The 15,352-nt window shown below is 35.8% G+C and overlaps 4 protein-coding genes across 5 annotated transcripts; 2 read left to right on the forward strand and 2 right to left on the reverse strand.

Annotated features, from left to right (window-relative positions):
- The first annotated feature begins 3,416 nt into the window (after positions 1-3,416).
- On the forward strand, positions 3,417-5,530 carry LOC106325544. 2 transcript variants are annotated; one of them, XM_013763589.1, is made up of 5 exons: positions 3,417-3,559; positions 3,639-4,068; positions 4,149-4,397; positions 4,671-5,083; positions 5,170-5,530. In XM_013763589.1, the coding sequence occupies exons 2-4, from the start codon at positions 3,837-3,839 to the stop codon at positions 4,937-4,939; spliced, it is 750 nt and encodes a 249-aa protein (XP_013619043.1). In that variant the 5' UTR covers positions 3,417-3,559; positions 3,639-3,836; the 3' UTR covers positions 4,940-5,083; positions 5,170-5,530. The 2 variants fall into 2 exon arrangements, with proteins under 2 accessions (XP_013619043.1, XP_013619044.1); XM_013763590.1 differs by having other exon boundaries at positions 3,666-4,068.
- Positions 5,531-6,170: 640 nt separating this feature from the next.
- On the forward strand, positions 6,171-7,365 carry LOC106323574. Its single transcript, XM_013761672.1, has 2 exons — positions 6,171-6,782; positions 6,916-7,365. Exons 1-2 carry the CDS (start codon positions 6,171-6,173, stop codon positions 7,363-7,365), a joined length of 1,062 nt encoding a protein of 353 aa, XP_013617126.1.
- A 927-nt stretch (positions 7,366-8,292) lies between these two features.
- On the reverse strand, positions 8,293-9,194 carry LOC106326495. The gene is made up of 3 exons (XM_013764465.1): positions 8,700-9,194; positions 8,457-8,610; positions 8,293-8,380 (listed from the first exon to the last, which is right to left on the reverse strand). The coding sequence occupies exons 1-3, from the start codon at positions 8,961-8,963 to the stop codon at positions 8,346-8,348; spliced, it is 453 nt and encodes a 150-aa protein (XP_013619919.1). The 5' UTR covers positions 8,964-9,194; the 3' UTR covers positions 8,293-8,345.
- A 602-nt stretch (positions 9,195-9,796) lies between these two features.
- Positions 9,797-13,239, reverse strand: LOC106325837. Its single transcript, XM_013763888.1, has 6 exons — positions 12,234-13,239; positions 11,449-12,075; positions 11,220-11,354; positions 10,760-11,106; positions 10,595-10,676; positions 9,797-10,519 (listed from the first exon to the last, which is right to left on the reverse strand). The coding sequence occupies exons 1-6, from the start codon at positions 13,146-13,148 to the stop codon at positions 9,896-9,898; spliced, it is 2,730 nt and encodes a 909-aa protein (XP_013619342.1). The 5' UTR covers positions 13,149-13,239; the 3' UTR covers positions 9,797-9,895.
- Positions 13,240-15,352: the final 2,113 nt, after the last annotated feature.

Raw genomic sequence — 15,352 nt, forward strand, 5'->3', positions numbered from 1 at the left:
ACATTCATGTTTCCTCACTATTGTTTTTAAACAGAAAGAAAATGAAATGTGATTTGTTACTTTTAGTGCATATGTCCTCTGTTTTTTGTGGGTACAGGGAACTGATGCATGTTGTTTTTGTTCAATACTTGGAGGTTAAGGTATAGATTTTCTCTCGGTACTGTACTAATATATTCTTTAGAATATAAACACCCATTCACTCAACATTATATTGTTCCTTTTTAAAGTGGGTTCTCTTTTTTTTAATGGTGGTTTTGATAAGTTCATGTCATTTATACATGGTAATAGGATAAGTTCCAGTGGAATAAAACAAAACAATTCAAATTCTCTGAGTGGCTCCACTTCTGTGAAAATTGATTTAACGCAAAAACATCCAGCACATTGTCACCACTATGTGAAGATGCTGATTCTGGTATATATAGTTATCTTTAGCTTTATGTATGTTTAGGGACATAGTTCTATTTAAAGGCTACCTTGCTTTAGTAAAAGAAGGTTTCCTTTCTTCCTGTTGCGCAACGTCGGATTCCACGTAGATAAATCGAGTTCTGTGAGCGTGACACGTGTCCAGCTAATTAAACTTACCGTTTCATTTAATTTTGTGTGAAACTAGTACGGACAGGCTTTGCTATGTGCGTTCTGTCTAAACTTAACATTTATTGGGCTATTTGTTTAATTCAAGATTTCGTGAGCTCATTACCGATAGTCCCCTTCCACTTCATCAAATACACGCCAAATCAGGGTTCATCATCCATCGATCTCCGACACCTAAAATTTTTCTTCAGCACCATTACCGATAGTCCCCTTCCACTTCATCTAATACACGCCAAATTAGGGTTCATCATCCATCGATCTCCGACACCTAAAATTTTTCTTCAGCATTCTCTAACACCATCAATGGCGTCAACTTGCATCGTTAGGCCTTCTCTTCTAAACAACCGAAACGGTCAGAGTTAAATATTCATCGCTTTTAACTCCATAGACCGACGTGAATACGGTCTGACATTGATTGTGAGTTATCCTATGCAAGGCGGTTTATTATACACCTATAAAAAAGGTTAGCTTTCTTCACTTGAGTATCATCCTCTCAATCCGTGAAAACACCAAATTTAATAAATTCTCTGTGTGGCCGCTGCTCCTTTGCTCAGGTTCTGGGAACCCAAGAATGTCAAACGTGGTGGGGAACTCATGTCTCTTGATATGCTCTTACTGGATTCAAATATAAACTAGATTTTGACCCGCACTTTGAAAGCGCGGGTTTGTTTTCTTTGACATATTATTATAATTTAAAAATGTGTTTATACATAAAATGTAAATCAAGTGTCTTAATGATTTTTGTTAGCATTTGTTTTTATGTTTTAAGTTATTTTTTCATCTATACAAAATGTTAGTATTGTGAAATAATTAATTTTTTTTGAAAAATACAGTAAGAAATTAACTTTTAATTTCTTTCTGGTAAAATTAATTTGTACATTGACTTACAAAATTATTAAAATATTTAAATGAATTGTAATATTATTTAAATTAAGACCGGGTGTATTGATATCATCTATTACATTCATATCTAATTTATGTTTATGTTTATTAACTGTGAATGTGAAATTATTAATTATAAATGTGAAATTTTTATATAACTTCAAAAACAATGTTTAATGTTTAATGTAAAGCCCATAGTTGACAAAAAAAATGTAGGGAATTTGCACTCCCTACCCAAACATTATATCATATTTAGGTGTATACCTTTTTTTTTTGGCACCCCCACAATTCGACTTATACAAATGACCATCATGTCTCTATTGACTACATTACACTACATTGCATCCACAATTATTAAGGTGATTTGGTAATTTGGCTATGAAAAAGACAATATACATCCGCCTTTCTTTTGGTCTGAGGTATTTAGCTAATATCATCATTCTTTATGTATTATACATCAATTCACCCAAAAATGTAAAGCCCATATAATATAAACTTGTTTGATAGAAATTTATCTAATAAACCATTGCAAACACATAATCATGTCCCATCTCGTTTGTAGCCTAACACTAATCACATATATGATAGGGGTGTCAAAATGAGCTATAGCTCATGATCTGGCTCAGCTCAGCTCGTTTTTTCATGAGCACGATCTCTATATTTTAAGATCATTTAATAAATGGGTTTAATGATCGAGCTTAAATTAGATCACGAGTTATATGAACGATCTTTAATGAACATGAGCTGACTCAGGAGCTGGTTCATTTCATACTTACAATAATATATAATATATTATATATATATTATATTTGGATAATTTCTATTTTTTTATGTAAAAAAGAAATAATTTCTATATTTTTCATATTTATCTTCTAAAATTAAAATGTCAAACCAAATTTTCTTAAAAGATAATATCTATATTAATCATATTTCTCTTCTAAAATTAAAATGTAAAACATACATATAAGACATTGAAGATGAATTGGCTCAAGACTCTCAGGAAGAATAGAGATTTGGATCATTAGTTTTGCTTAAATTTAATTTATATTAGTTGTTGTTTTCTTTATTTTTGTCATGTGTTCGTTTTTATTTAGTATTTAATATTTAGGCCAAATTGGCTGAAAAAACACGAAAAAGAAGATAATTAGCAAACCATGCAGAAACATATATCTTTAGGTAATCGGATAGTAAGGCGGAAGCGAAATTACACTCATGTCCCGTAGTAAACCCCAAGTTGTATAGATAGGCTGCAATGTATCGTAGGCATATCGAATATAGATAACACTGTCAGGTGCTGTCAGAAGACATGACAGTTTGTCTCACTTATATTCCCGCGTATCGAAGGTTTCGAAAATAAGCACACGAGGTACGCATGAGAAATATAGGTAACTGAAACAACATTGAAATATTTTAACATTTTGTCCCGAAAAGTTAATTGACAATAAAAAGGCAATGTTTGTTTTATGCAAAGAAGATCAGACTGAATCGGAAAAGAACAACAATTCGGAACAAAGCAAGCGAAACATTTTTTTTGGAAAATAAAACAATCGAAACAGATGGTACGTCGATGAGGAAGAACAGTATCTGGTAGGGAAGATTAAAAATGTTTTTTTACTGTACAACACTTGGGTGGTGAAACGCGACAATATGAAAACCATGCCGGTTTAACACAAAGCAATTGCAAAAATTTAACAAACCGGTTTTCATTTCATCCAATTAATAAGAACAAATGACAAACCAAGTTGGTATACGCATATTTGTGAAGTAAATTAAAATAACCAAACCAATTGCTTTAAACCAACCGATGGACCGAAATGTTGGAAAGAAGAGTTCGAGAATGTAGTAAAGTAATTAAATATTGCACATGTCAGAGATATTTTCCAAACCTATGAAAGAATGATGATGCCTATAACTAGGTAGGCGGTGCAGAATACGCTTGCGTATATCTGGATATGGTGTAAGTAACGCCACCTTCTCCTCCAATTATTGCTATAAATACATGCTCCCAGATCTCCCTTTCGATATAAGGAAAAAACTACCAAATCCAGTTTAGTTTGTTCCATTCCGGAGATAGTCTTCAAATAAGGTAACAGTTTTTTATGTTTGACTATTTCTAGGGTTTATCATTTAATATCAGAGAAAAAAGATTTACCTCTTCACTATAGTTACGATTTAAATGCACAAGTACACAGAGTAAGAATTCTACCAGAGAATGGTCGTTTGAAAAAACTTCTTGTTATACCGGTGAAGCCATCATAATCAACAATAACGAAACCTTTGATGGTCTGGTCGAGTTGATTCGTATAAGGTTAAATCTTGGGATTCTTACTCCCGTTGCCTTGACTTATCAACTCCCCGACTGGATGCTGGTCCCTGATGGTCCACGAACGCCGCCGATCACGTTATCATGCGACAAAGATGTTGAGATTCTGGCAAGTGTAAGGGACTACATGTCTGAGGCGGTGCTCTATGTAACTAGTGGACCTGAACTAGTTGCAAGGTACCAGTTCTTTAGTCGATCACCTTTCAGTATAGGTGATACAACTTACCTTGAGGAGGGCGTAACAGAAGCTCAACATCGCCAAGCTATACTCGGTGAGTCTCTACAACTCCAGTAATATATAAATTAGAAATATAACTAAAGAAGTAACAGATTTTATATCAATTATTGGTAGATTTGGTTGGAGGGCATCCGATCGTTTGTTGCAAACACATATTGGAAATAATGTTCAATGAGCCTCAACTCCTCATTGTCTTTCGTGTTGCTCTTGAGATAGAAATGGTATATGGAATGGCTGATGACAATGGCGAAGCAGAAGACCCAGCAGAGTTCCCACGATTAACCGTTGACGATGTTATCTCTATGGCAGAAGCCGGTACCATTTCACCCGAAGAACACATCTACTTCGATCCAAATGATGAAGGTATACATGACTTTATTTTGTTACCTTATAGTAGTACCAATTAAACGTCTATAACTAGTAGTACTATTTAGATGTTAAATAATATGGTAATGCAGAGTATGAAGAGTAATATAAATTTATACTAGTGAGTTATGAAATACTTCAAGGTGTCTCGTGACTGATTTGTGAAAACTTTTGAAAATTAAAACATGTTTAACCGGTTTATATACCAATTTAAAGTTTATTGTCATTCATCATTATATCAACCGCTAATGATAACCTTTTTTTTCCTAGTGCTATATGGTGAGCCAGTGACTATCGAGGAGCTGCAATATGCACTACCAAATGGTCAAGATGCATCTCTTGTGAACCAATCAACCCCTTTGGAAGTGGAACCAATAAATGTTTGGAGAGACATGACGCAGGATGAAGAATACTGGGATAGTATTGCCCCCGATGAAAATAACTATGAAGTGTACTATACACAGTCACCACACCAAACCCAGGGCGCTATAGGTTTGCCACTTGCTCCAAATAGAAGGATCCCCAACCAGCTACAATAATCATTATCGACGATGATGATGGCTCCACCACAGGTTCTTCCGATGGTTTAAATGAGAACAACAACATAGTGTCCGCCCCTCCAACTCAAGATTTGTCAACAATTGTTAGGGAACTAGCAAACAATGGACAGACTGCTATGCAAGGTATAATAACATATGTACTAAATTTGTCAAATTTGTGAAGCATAGTACTGTTTTAATTATGGGTTCTATTTTTCTGAAATATATAGGTGATTCCACGACCGCAGTGGATAAAATAAATGGACCTGGTTCCTTGGAATTTGATATTGCACCGGCTTCAGAAGACAACACCAACAATGCAGAACCTAGCCTTGATCTTACCCTTGGAAATAAGAAAACTGGCAATGGAGAGGTTGCCGTGGAAGCCGTCGATGACTCGTGCTCTGAATCCGAAGAGGGCAGTGGTGGGTTTCGTCCCTTCTTTTAATGAACTGCATGTTTAAAAGCTATAAGACTAAATAAGTTGCCTATGTTTGTTGTGAAATAGTTGTGCACATGAATATCGTTTTTTGGCTTGTTTCAACTCTAGCGATGCAGAACTACTATGTTTGTGGAACGTTGTAATGTGAAATATGAATGTGAAATATGTTATCGTATTTATTTACGCGTAACATAACTAATGGACGGATCAAATACGGATTTGTAGGAAACGAAACTAATAATTCTGAGGAATTATATGAGGGAAAGGTTTTTACAAGTAGAGGTGATTTCAAACAACAAATGGCATCATACGCATTGAGACGTAAATTCCTGTTTAAAAACTCACGTTCTTCACCAGATGGAATGGTCCTTCGGTGCATAAGTTTAACTTGCAATTGGAGGGATATGCAGTAAAAATGAAGAATGTAGAAAACTACGAAGTTCGCAAACTAAATTTGCAGCATACATGTTCCGTCGACGAACGTGCAGGTATACAACCAATCATGCAATGCGGACATCACTTGACAATGTTTTTATGACAATAGAAATAGCTAACATAGTAACAAACTTTATAAGGGTCCATAATAACCGATTTCTTCCCAAGCAGAAAACAAATATGTAACTAAACATACTCGAAATTATAAGTTTCGATAATATAAATAATTTTTATGGTTCTTAACTATTCAAGAGTAAGAATATATATACAAATGAAGTATAATTATTTAGTAAGAGTAAACACATATTTACCAATTCTTGTCGTCCATATAGTATTCAGAAAAGATTAAAAGACATGACTAATAAAATCTACAACGCAGGATATGAAGAACATGCGACACATACCGTCATTGGAGAGATAATAAAAACAAGATTTGCTGGCCAAGGTAGTGGACCACGTCCAAATGAGATTATTCAACTAATGCTAGGAGATCACGATGTTAGGATATCTTATTGGAAAGCATGGCGGTCTCGTGAAGTTGCACTCGACTATGCAAAAGGCTCATGTGCAACATCATATACAATGCTTCCTGATTATCTCCAGCGCCTAGTACTTGCAAATCCAGGGACTTTAGCCGAAATCCATACAATTTACGATGCTGGAGTTGGTCATAGGTTCAAGTACATGTTTCTTGCTCTTGGTGCAAGTATCGATGGATTCAAGCATATGCGTAATGTAATTATCATTGATGGAGCTCATTTGAAAGGGAAATATGCTGGTTGCCTACTCACCGCTTCAGCTCAGGATTGTAATTACCAGGTTTTTCCTACGGTGGGAATTGTTGACGGAGAAAATGGCAATGTGTGGGAGTGGTTTCTAAAAATGCTATTGCAATTCATTCCAAATGAAGACAATGTTGTATTTGTATCGGACAGACACTCTTCCATTTACAATGCAATATCAAAGGTATAATTTATAATTTATATACATATGTCAATAAACTAACTTCAGTAACATCAAGCGTAATATTTTATTTTCTTAACTTTTTGTTTTCAAGGCATTTCCTAATAATATGTTTGCAAAATCTATGTGATTGAAGGTGTATCCAGAAGCAAAGCATTGTGCATGTATCTTACATCTGAAATGCAACATCCAAACGTATTTCAAAAACAAACATCTCGGTTACTTGGTGGGCAAGGTGGCGAGGGCATTTCAACTCAGTGAATTTTACACAACGTTCAATGAAATAAAGAACATCAATGCTTCATGTGCTGAATACCTATTAGATATTGGTTTAGAGCACTGGGCCCGGTCACATTTCTCTGGAAATCGCTACAACCTCATGCCAAGCAAAGTAGCAGAGACATGGAATTCTATTCTTCGAAATGCAAGAGAGTATCCGATCATGGATTTAGTCGAGTACATCCGATCAAAACTGATGAAATGGTTTGCACAAAGACGTGATGTAACACAATATCCCAATGGTAAGTTAACTCCACGTGTGAAAGGGATTGTTGAAGAAAACTTCAAGGAAGAGACATTTGTGTAGCCGTTGCAAGGGCTTTGGTCATAACAAAGCAACATGCAAAGTTGCGATATAAAAAGAAAGTGGAAAGACGTTGAAGTTGGCTAGTCTCGGATGAGGAAGGTGTTTGATAAGAATGGTGGATTGTCAATGATTAAATAAAGTAGTGCATGGAAATGTAAAACATTTCTATCCATGTTATGTGTGAGGCAGGTTTGTACTTGTTCCCGAGATTATGAAATAAATAAAAGCCAATTTCTATTTCTAATGTGCTCACCAGCGTTGAAGATGACATCGTATAGTAACTGTCTTTAATTTGGGTTTCATTGAACCAGATTACATGACAACATAGTAAAACAAACATCGACTATTATCGCCAATCTAACATGAACTTTAACGAGATATATCCATATACATATGAATTTAGACCGAGAAAGACATCATGTTCATATCCGGCTTATGTAATATCCGATGAGAACTGACCAAATGAAGAGAGAGTAAGTTAGTATGTAAAATAGCAAACCACACTAGTGTACTATGTAGATAATAACAACACATATCTACTAAAAAGACCCAAATATGTATATAGTTTTCTTGATGCGGTAATTGTAAAAAGGTTTTGGAATTATTTCTTAGTTATGATGCAATGGCATATGTGTTTCTATCTTGATACAAGATATAAATATAAAAAAAAATTTACTCCACTTACTCGTATTTACTATGTCGATGCAGTGCAGATTAAATTTTGAACAAATAATACTACATTCGATACTCAAATCATATTCAACACGGATTTCATATATGTTACAGAAATACAACAAGCAATGATAACATTATTTTTGCAAACACACCAACATAAAAACGAAGAAAATTCAACAAATTGAACAACCACAAACATAAATTATTGAGATAACAAACACAAGGAAATACAACTTGCATTGGCTGACCACCGTCGCATGCTTATTCTTCCGGAATGCTTCCACACATATTCAACACCGATAATTTTAGGCTTGTGATCCAGAGGGAGAAGAGCCAGAACCTAACAAAATATACTAACCACATGTCAAATAAATGAAACCTATATATCAATATACACACATAATAATTTACAAAACCTTCAGCTTCCGTAGTCGTCGAGGGCAAACCGTGCGCAGCTCTTTCCTCTTCTTTTGCCTTTTCAGTTTCAAAGTGAGCCCTGTATATTGGGACCACTTCTTGCTCGTTAAAGATCACCTCAAGAACCTCCTTGCTAGCAACAAGCTCTTTGTCCTGATAACCTACCACAGAGTTTATTATAATATCAGTCTTACAAAATTGTTCGAAAGAATGTATAAATATAAAAATTATATATAGCTAACCTTTGAATACAAAGGTTGCACCTCCGATAGAGAAAGTTGTTTTGGTAAGAAACTGGTAATGAGCAACATTTTCAGCACCAAAGAAACACATAGCTTTAGCTCCGACCACCAAGAATGGATGGACATCATGGTTGCAACTTGGGAGGTTGTTGTCAATGTAATAGGCAGGGTACGAGTTCCCACAGGTTCAAGCATCCAGTCGGGTGGGTGATATGCCATAACCATGGGTGTCTCAGGCTTCAATTTATAGAGCTCACGGATCATGCACTCCAAATCTTCGACCGTCTCAGTTGGGTTGACCAAAACCGTATAGCCGAGGTCACTTGGCTTCCTATGGAAACTCCAATGTTCATCATCGTCACGACGCTACGCCCCGTTATATAAACTTACACGCAGTGGAGTTGTCATCTACGAAATACAAATTCAATTACAAAACGAGGATAATATATTATGATGTAACAAAAAAAAATAAACCAAGATAACTATAAGGGGAAGCTTCTTTCTCATCATATCTAAATTGCCGATAACTTATAAACGCATATCGAAATTTATAGGGGTAGTGGGGTAACAGGACTATAGATAAGATCAACCAATAATTCATTCCTGAAAATAATTGAACAAATAGCTGCCTACTATACGATAGGTATGATGATGATATTCGATACTTGATAGACCGGACACATAATAGTAACATGTATAGGAAAGATAAGACAACTCACACTATTTTCAATACGCGTGCGCTACTTGTAAACATCCAAAACACTAGTTTCCGTGGTTGCGACAACAATACTAACATGAGCTTACAATACTAATATAACTGGCTGACTAAATTGGCTTAAACGTTTTACGCAAGCAATAATAATTATTGCATGGATATGTAAACTCATACAAACATTTATTAAAACCGGATACACCTATGAAAACTAACGAAAAATTATTTCCGGATATATATAGTAATCGGAAATACTAACTGTTTTCCAACATTTAGCAATTGTATAGCAGAAAGTAACAATCTAACAATGACAAATATAAAACATGGAAAGTATTACAACAACATAACGGAGTTTGAAAAACCAAAGAAGAACAGACACCTGAAACAGATTGAATACAAGTCTACCAACTACAAGGCCAACTCAGTACATTAATTAAAGAGGTAATATACATAATATAACAGATACTTCAACACCAAACATAACCTATAACTTCTCCTTGAACTCATAAGCCAGTATCGCTGCACTCTTACCTTCCTCTTCAAGCACATCAGCACCAATATTCTTACACGCTTCAAGTCCATATAGAGCGTGACTCGCCATAAATAGCACAGCCATCAAACCGGAATCGGCTTCATTTTTGAACTGGGCGACAGATTTTCGCCTAGCAACATCATAACACTGAATAACTGGATCACTTCCTATTTCGAGACATGCATATCTAGCAAGATACGGTAACATCTGCACAACAGGAGAAATAATCTTCTCCATAGCCTTGTCCTTGTGCAATGACAAACCGGAATCGAGAATGGTGACAGTCCCACACACAGCATCAAAACAAATACCAACCCAATGTTTGTTCCCAACATTAAACGGAAAGTAAAACTTTGTTGGATTGGCCTTTGGAGCTTCTTTCGTAGGGAAAATACCAGTCAATGCTTTTGGGAATAAGAAAGCGTCTTTATTTTTACTCTTAAGGAACTTGGGAAAGTTCTTGATAATAGCAGCCGTAAACTTGGTATCAAGAAACGCTGCAGTACTCTGTGAACCTTCCAAAGTTAACTGATGCATAATAACCAAACGCAAAACTCTAATAAGAATATCAACAACCTGCAAACATAACAAACATATGAACAAATATACTACCGGATAAACTAGTTGAATTGTGCTATAATCCCGAAATACCTTAGCAGAGTAATTGCGTAGTCTCTCAACAATGAGATGAATTTCCCTTCTAGACACTGCTAATCCAGAGACGTTGATCACACTGAAACACCAAACGCAGAGAAAAATATAGTAAAATATGAAATTTTCCAAGCTTACAACAGTGCAACAACGTAACAAACTTACAAATTATACTTCAGTTTGGTTTCCAGATTAGCGAACTTCCTGCCCATCTCAGAGATATCAAGTGTTGCAAATATGCACCTGTGAGATTCTCTAGCCCTTGACAGTAAATGAGGCCCACAGAGGTAGTCCTCTACAAGACCTGTTGGAACCGTCTTTTGCCTCTTACTTCTACGGGACAATATACTTCCTTCGATATTGTCAGCAACATTGTTGATAGACAAATGCTCAAGTTCATGATCATTTTTTCCGTATATGGGGCTGTCTCCATGAATATGTTCTTCCTGAGTTAGACCAAGGGAAAATGAAGGTTCATCCGACATGTTTTGGTGGTGCTTTTTCCGAGTCTCCTTTGGAATCAAAAAAAGTATGTTCAGATATAAACTTTGGACTGGAAATAAGAACTATTAATGCTTATAATATGGGTCAGTTGTAATATCCAAAAACTGTACAAACATCTTACCATACTCTGTCGGAACAAATTTTGCCTAGATCGATTCTCGCTATTAGCTGATTGGGCACATGACTGAATTACCGGAGTCCCACATACATAGCCAGATTCAACATGGTCTTTCTTCGTTGGAGTAGGATTCTCGGCCTGAATATAAATATAAAAAAGATATAATGTTGAGAACACATGGAATTATCATTTATACAAATATCTAAACAAGTTATATACACATAATTGGTACCTCGCTTATACGATTCGAGCGGGGAGGGGTAGAGTATTGACTAATGTCACGTAGAACGTTTTGGATAGTCTTGGCATTTGCATCGGCAACATGGCTCGTATGACATGCGGGAATGGTTACATTTGTCGGAGATGAGGGTTGACTATTTCCCCTGGCGTTATGAGCAGCAATGTGGTCTTTCCAAAGAGCAGAAACGATATAGTTAACAGATGAAAGCATTTCTTCCTTAAACTTACCCAACAACGCCTCAACTTGTACACGAACATTCTCCTCTATTGCGTCGAGCCGCGACGAAGCTACCTTAATGTTGTATTCCATAATATCGATCTGAGGTTTGATTGTCTCCAACACAAGGTCAACAATGTAACTTGCCTCAACGTCCGACGAAGGAGAAATAACCTTCTTTGATCTTTTACACCTTCCAGCTGATTTTAAATTTAATCGCAAACGAGCAACATCAATCTTTCTAAGCCCACCGTGGAAATACGAATTATTGAATTGATATTTACGCCTGATGCACTCTGACATGTTATCTACTCTTGAATCGTGCTCTTCATCAGACCGAACTAAATTAGCCTCATCAATTGGTCGTAGCGGATCTTCAACCAAGAAGCTATCAACAATAACCTTAAACAAATAAAAAATATTTAAATTCAGTCCTGGTACGACAATCCAGATGTAGCCAAATATGAAATAGGAACTCATAAAAGATATATGGGAAATGGCAAGTTTAATCTAGACATAGACAACAAAGTCAACTAATAGAGTTAGAAAAAATTACTTACATCAGTTCTCTTGTCCACATTGCGTGCATGTGCCGGGTTCAGGGTCCGTTTCTTTGTAAAAATATCGCGCCCAGGTCCATCAATATCTTCACTATCAGAATCAGAGGAAGAACATGAATCTTGCACAGCCTCTGTCAACGCCGGAACCGCTGCAACCATAAGAAGCTGTAATGCAAGAACAAATCCTTTTACTGCGATAGTGTTTTGGGACAAAGCTATCTCATCTCTCTCTTTGATACTACCCATGAGCATATCAAATGCTACCCTTCCCCAAGGAAACGCAAAAAAGGCTTCAAGATCTTTAATAGCTTCAACATGCTCTCTACATATCTTCATATTAAGACTTGTTAGAAGAAGAACTGATTCAAGCAACGCCAAGCAAGCATATTTGATACGGATGTCCCTGTCCTTAACCGTTTTACGGTAAAGCATCTTAATGACAGATGAGACTGTCACAACCTCTACTTTTCTGAATAAACATGGCCAATACGGTTGCTCGGCTATTGTTGCCTTTAACTTCATCTTGGACTTCTGCGGGAATTTACCACACGGTAGTCCCGTCACAATCGCAAATTCTCTCATTGAAAACCTAACCAGTTTACCTGCAAATCGGAACCAAGCTTCGTGCTTCTTCTTTGTTTTCAGCTGCCTTGATAACAAATATCGCGCAAATCTTCCGGAAAATACGGGTTTGTCTGCAATCTCGATCAACTTTCCAAATGAAGATCGCCTAATAATATCGAGTTCCTCTTCGTCTAACGCATTAAAGATGCGTTTTAAAGCACTGGATGATTGATAAGTAAGAACTCGAACACCAACGGGTTCTTCGCCGGCGGAAAACATCATCTCCGGAATTCGGTGCATGTCTGGTTCTTCAGGTACATCAGGACACTCAAGAAGCCGCACAGAAACCATAACTACAAGAATCAGCTTCCTGTAATGGATCAAGAACTCTCTTCGTAGACTCCGCAATAAAGTTGTTGTTAATTTAGTATTGTGAGCTATAATGGAGAAGAACGATTCTTTGCAATCTTAGATATATTCAATTGCGTGCAAATGGTCATTATTAAAGTGACATCTACATAGTCTAGCTCCCTGTATGGTAGGCGAGTCAGAGTACGAATACGTACGTAATAGGGTCAGTTTTGGGATATATCAAAAGTCGAACAATACATTACCAAACAGCTAAATAATCTTAGTTTCTTGTATATCAAGTGCAATTGCTCTATTATTTATGTTTTGGATTTTTTAATATTTAAATTTTGTACAATATTATAGAAGTTATTCTATCGCTATTTATTTTATTATAATTATTTTTATTTAGATCACGAGTTAGCTCATTTAACTCATGATCTAGATGATCTGAGTTCGAGTTTACATATTGAAGCTCATATAATAAATGAGCTGAGCTGAGCTAGCTCATGAAAGAGCCGAGCTAACTATGAGCTGAGCTGAGTTGAGCGAGCTAGCTCATTTTGACACCCCTGCATATATCCATCTTTTTTTTTACCGTTCATATTTCTAAAAGAAACAGAAAAAGTAAGAAGAAAAAGACATATAGAACGGTCTCTTTACCGACAGAAGATAAAATGAAAAAAAAAATCATTTTTTGATGGTGAGAATCAAAGCTGTACGACTCCGATGGTGAGAAAAATCGTTCCTCGATGGTGAGAATCAAAGCTGTATGACTCCGATGGTGAGAAAAATCGTTTCTCGATGGTGAGAATCAAATCTGTAGATATCAGAATCTCGATTCGTTAAGGTATTTTCTCGTTAGCTCATCCGCAAATTGTTTTTATTCTATATGTAATACAAAGTGCCTAATCGAGTTTCTGTTGACAAATCCTAACATGAAGATGAAGAGATCTTAAATCTGAAAATATTATAAAAGAGAACCGACGAACACCATCGTTTTTCACCTTTGTAACTTTTCAAAACAGATAGCCTGGATAATAAGGTGAGGTTTTGTGAAGATTCTGTTATATTTCTTCGAAACTTGGTGACTTGATGAGTATAGATGAGACAATTCATATAGGGACTGTGGTGGAAAATCTAAAGAAAGCTTCCAAGTCATTGTTTTAATGTTAAAAGTGGCTGGTAGTTCTAGATTATATTTTATTTGTCTTACTAATGTATACAATGCTTTTGCAGGTCTTTCAGAGGTCTCGTCAGAGCCATTATTCACTTGAAAGACATTGACAGAGACATCAGGAAGGCGTTGGTATTTTCCACATATGTATTGATTTTATGTAGTAAAGATATTCATAAAACACTGTCTGTTAGTTGTAGATTGTATTAAGTTGTCTTATAAACGTATACAATGTATATGCAGGTCTAGATTAGTCATCGCTAGAGCCATTTTCCAGTTGAAAGACATGGGACAGAGACATAAGAAAGACATTCATAATGACATGTATCCAACCTTTCTGCAATGATATAATCTGTAAGTTACTATTAAACTTTTTCAGAATTTTAGAAGCTAGGAATGGAAGTGGCTATCTGTAGTTAGGATTGAAACCGGAGTTTGATTGTTTGATTTGGTGTTATTATCGGTAAATAAGATAAATATATTGCATTTTGCAGCGTAGAACTTTTGCTAAAGTTCATAATGACATTTATCCAACCTTTCTGCATGCAATGATATAATCTGTTAGTTAGTATTAAACTTTTTCCAGAACTTTAGAAGCTAGGAATGGAAGTGTCTATCTGTAGTTAGGATTGAAACCGGAGTTTGATTGTTTGATTTGGTGTTATTATCGGTAAATAAGATAAATATATTGCATTTTGCAGCGTAGAACTTTTGCTAAAGTTCATAATGACATTTATCCAACCTTTCTGCATGCAATGATATAATCTGTTAGTTAGTATTAAACTTTTTCCAGAACTTTAGAAGCTAGGAATGGAAGTGTCTATCTGTAGTTAGGATTGAAACCGGAGTTTGATTGTTTGATTTGGTGTTATTATCTGTAAATAGGATAAATATATTGCATTCTGCAGCGTAGAACTTTTGCTAAAGTTCATAATGACATGTATCCAACCTTTCTGTAATGATATAATCTGTAAGTTACTATTAAACTTTTTCAGAATTTTAGAAGCTAGGAATGGAAGTGACTATCGGT

Source organism: Brassica oleracea, chromosome C2 (assembly GCF_000695525.1).
Source record: "Brassica oleracea var. oleracea cultivar TO1000 chromosome C2, BOL, whole genome shotgun sequence".
NCBI classification, from domain to species: domain Eukaryota; kingdom Viridiplantae; phylum Streptophyta; class Magnoliopsida; order Brassicales; family Brassicaceae; genus Brassica; species Brassica oleracea.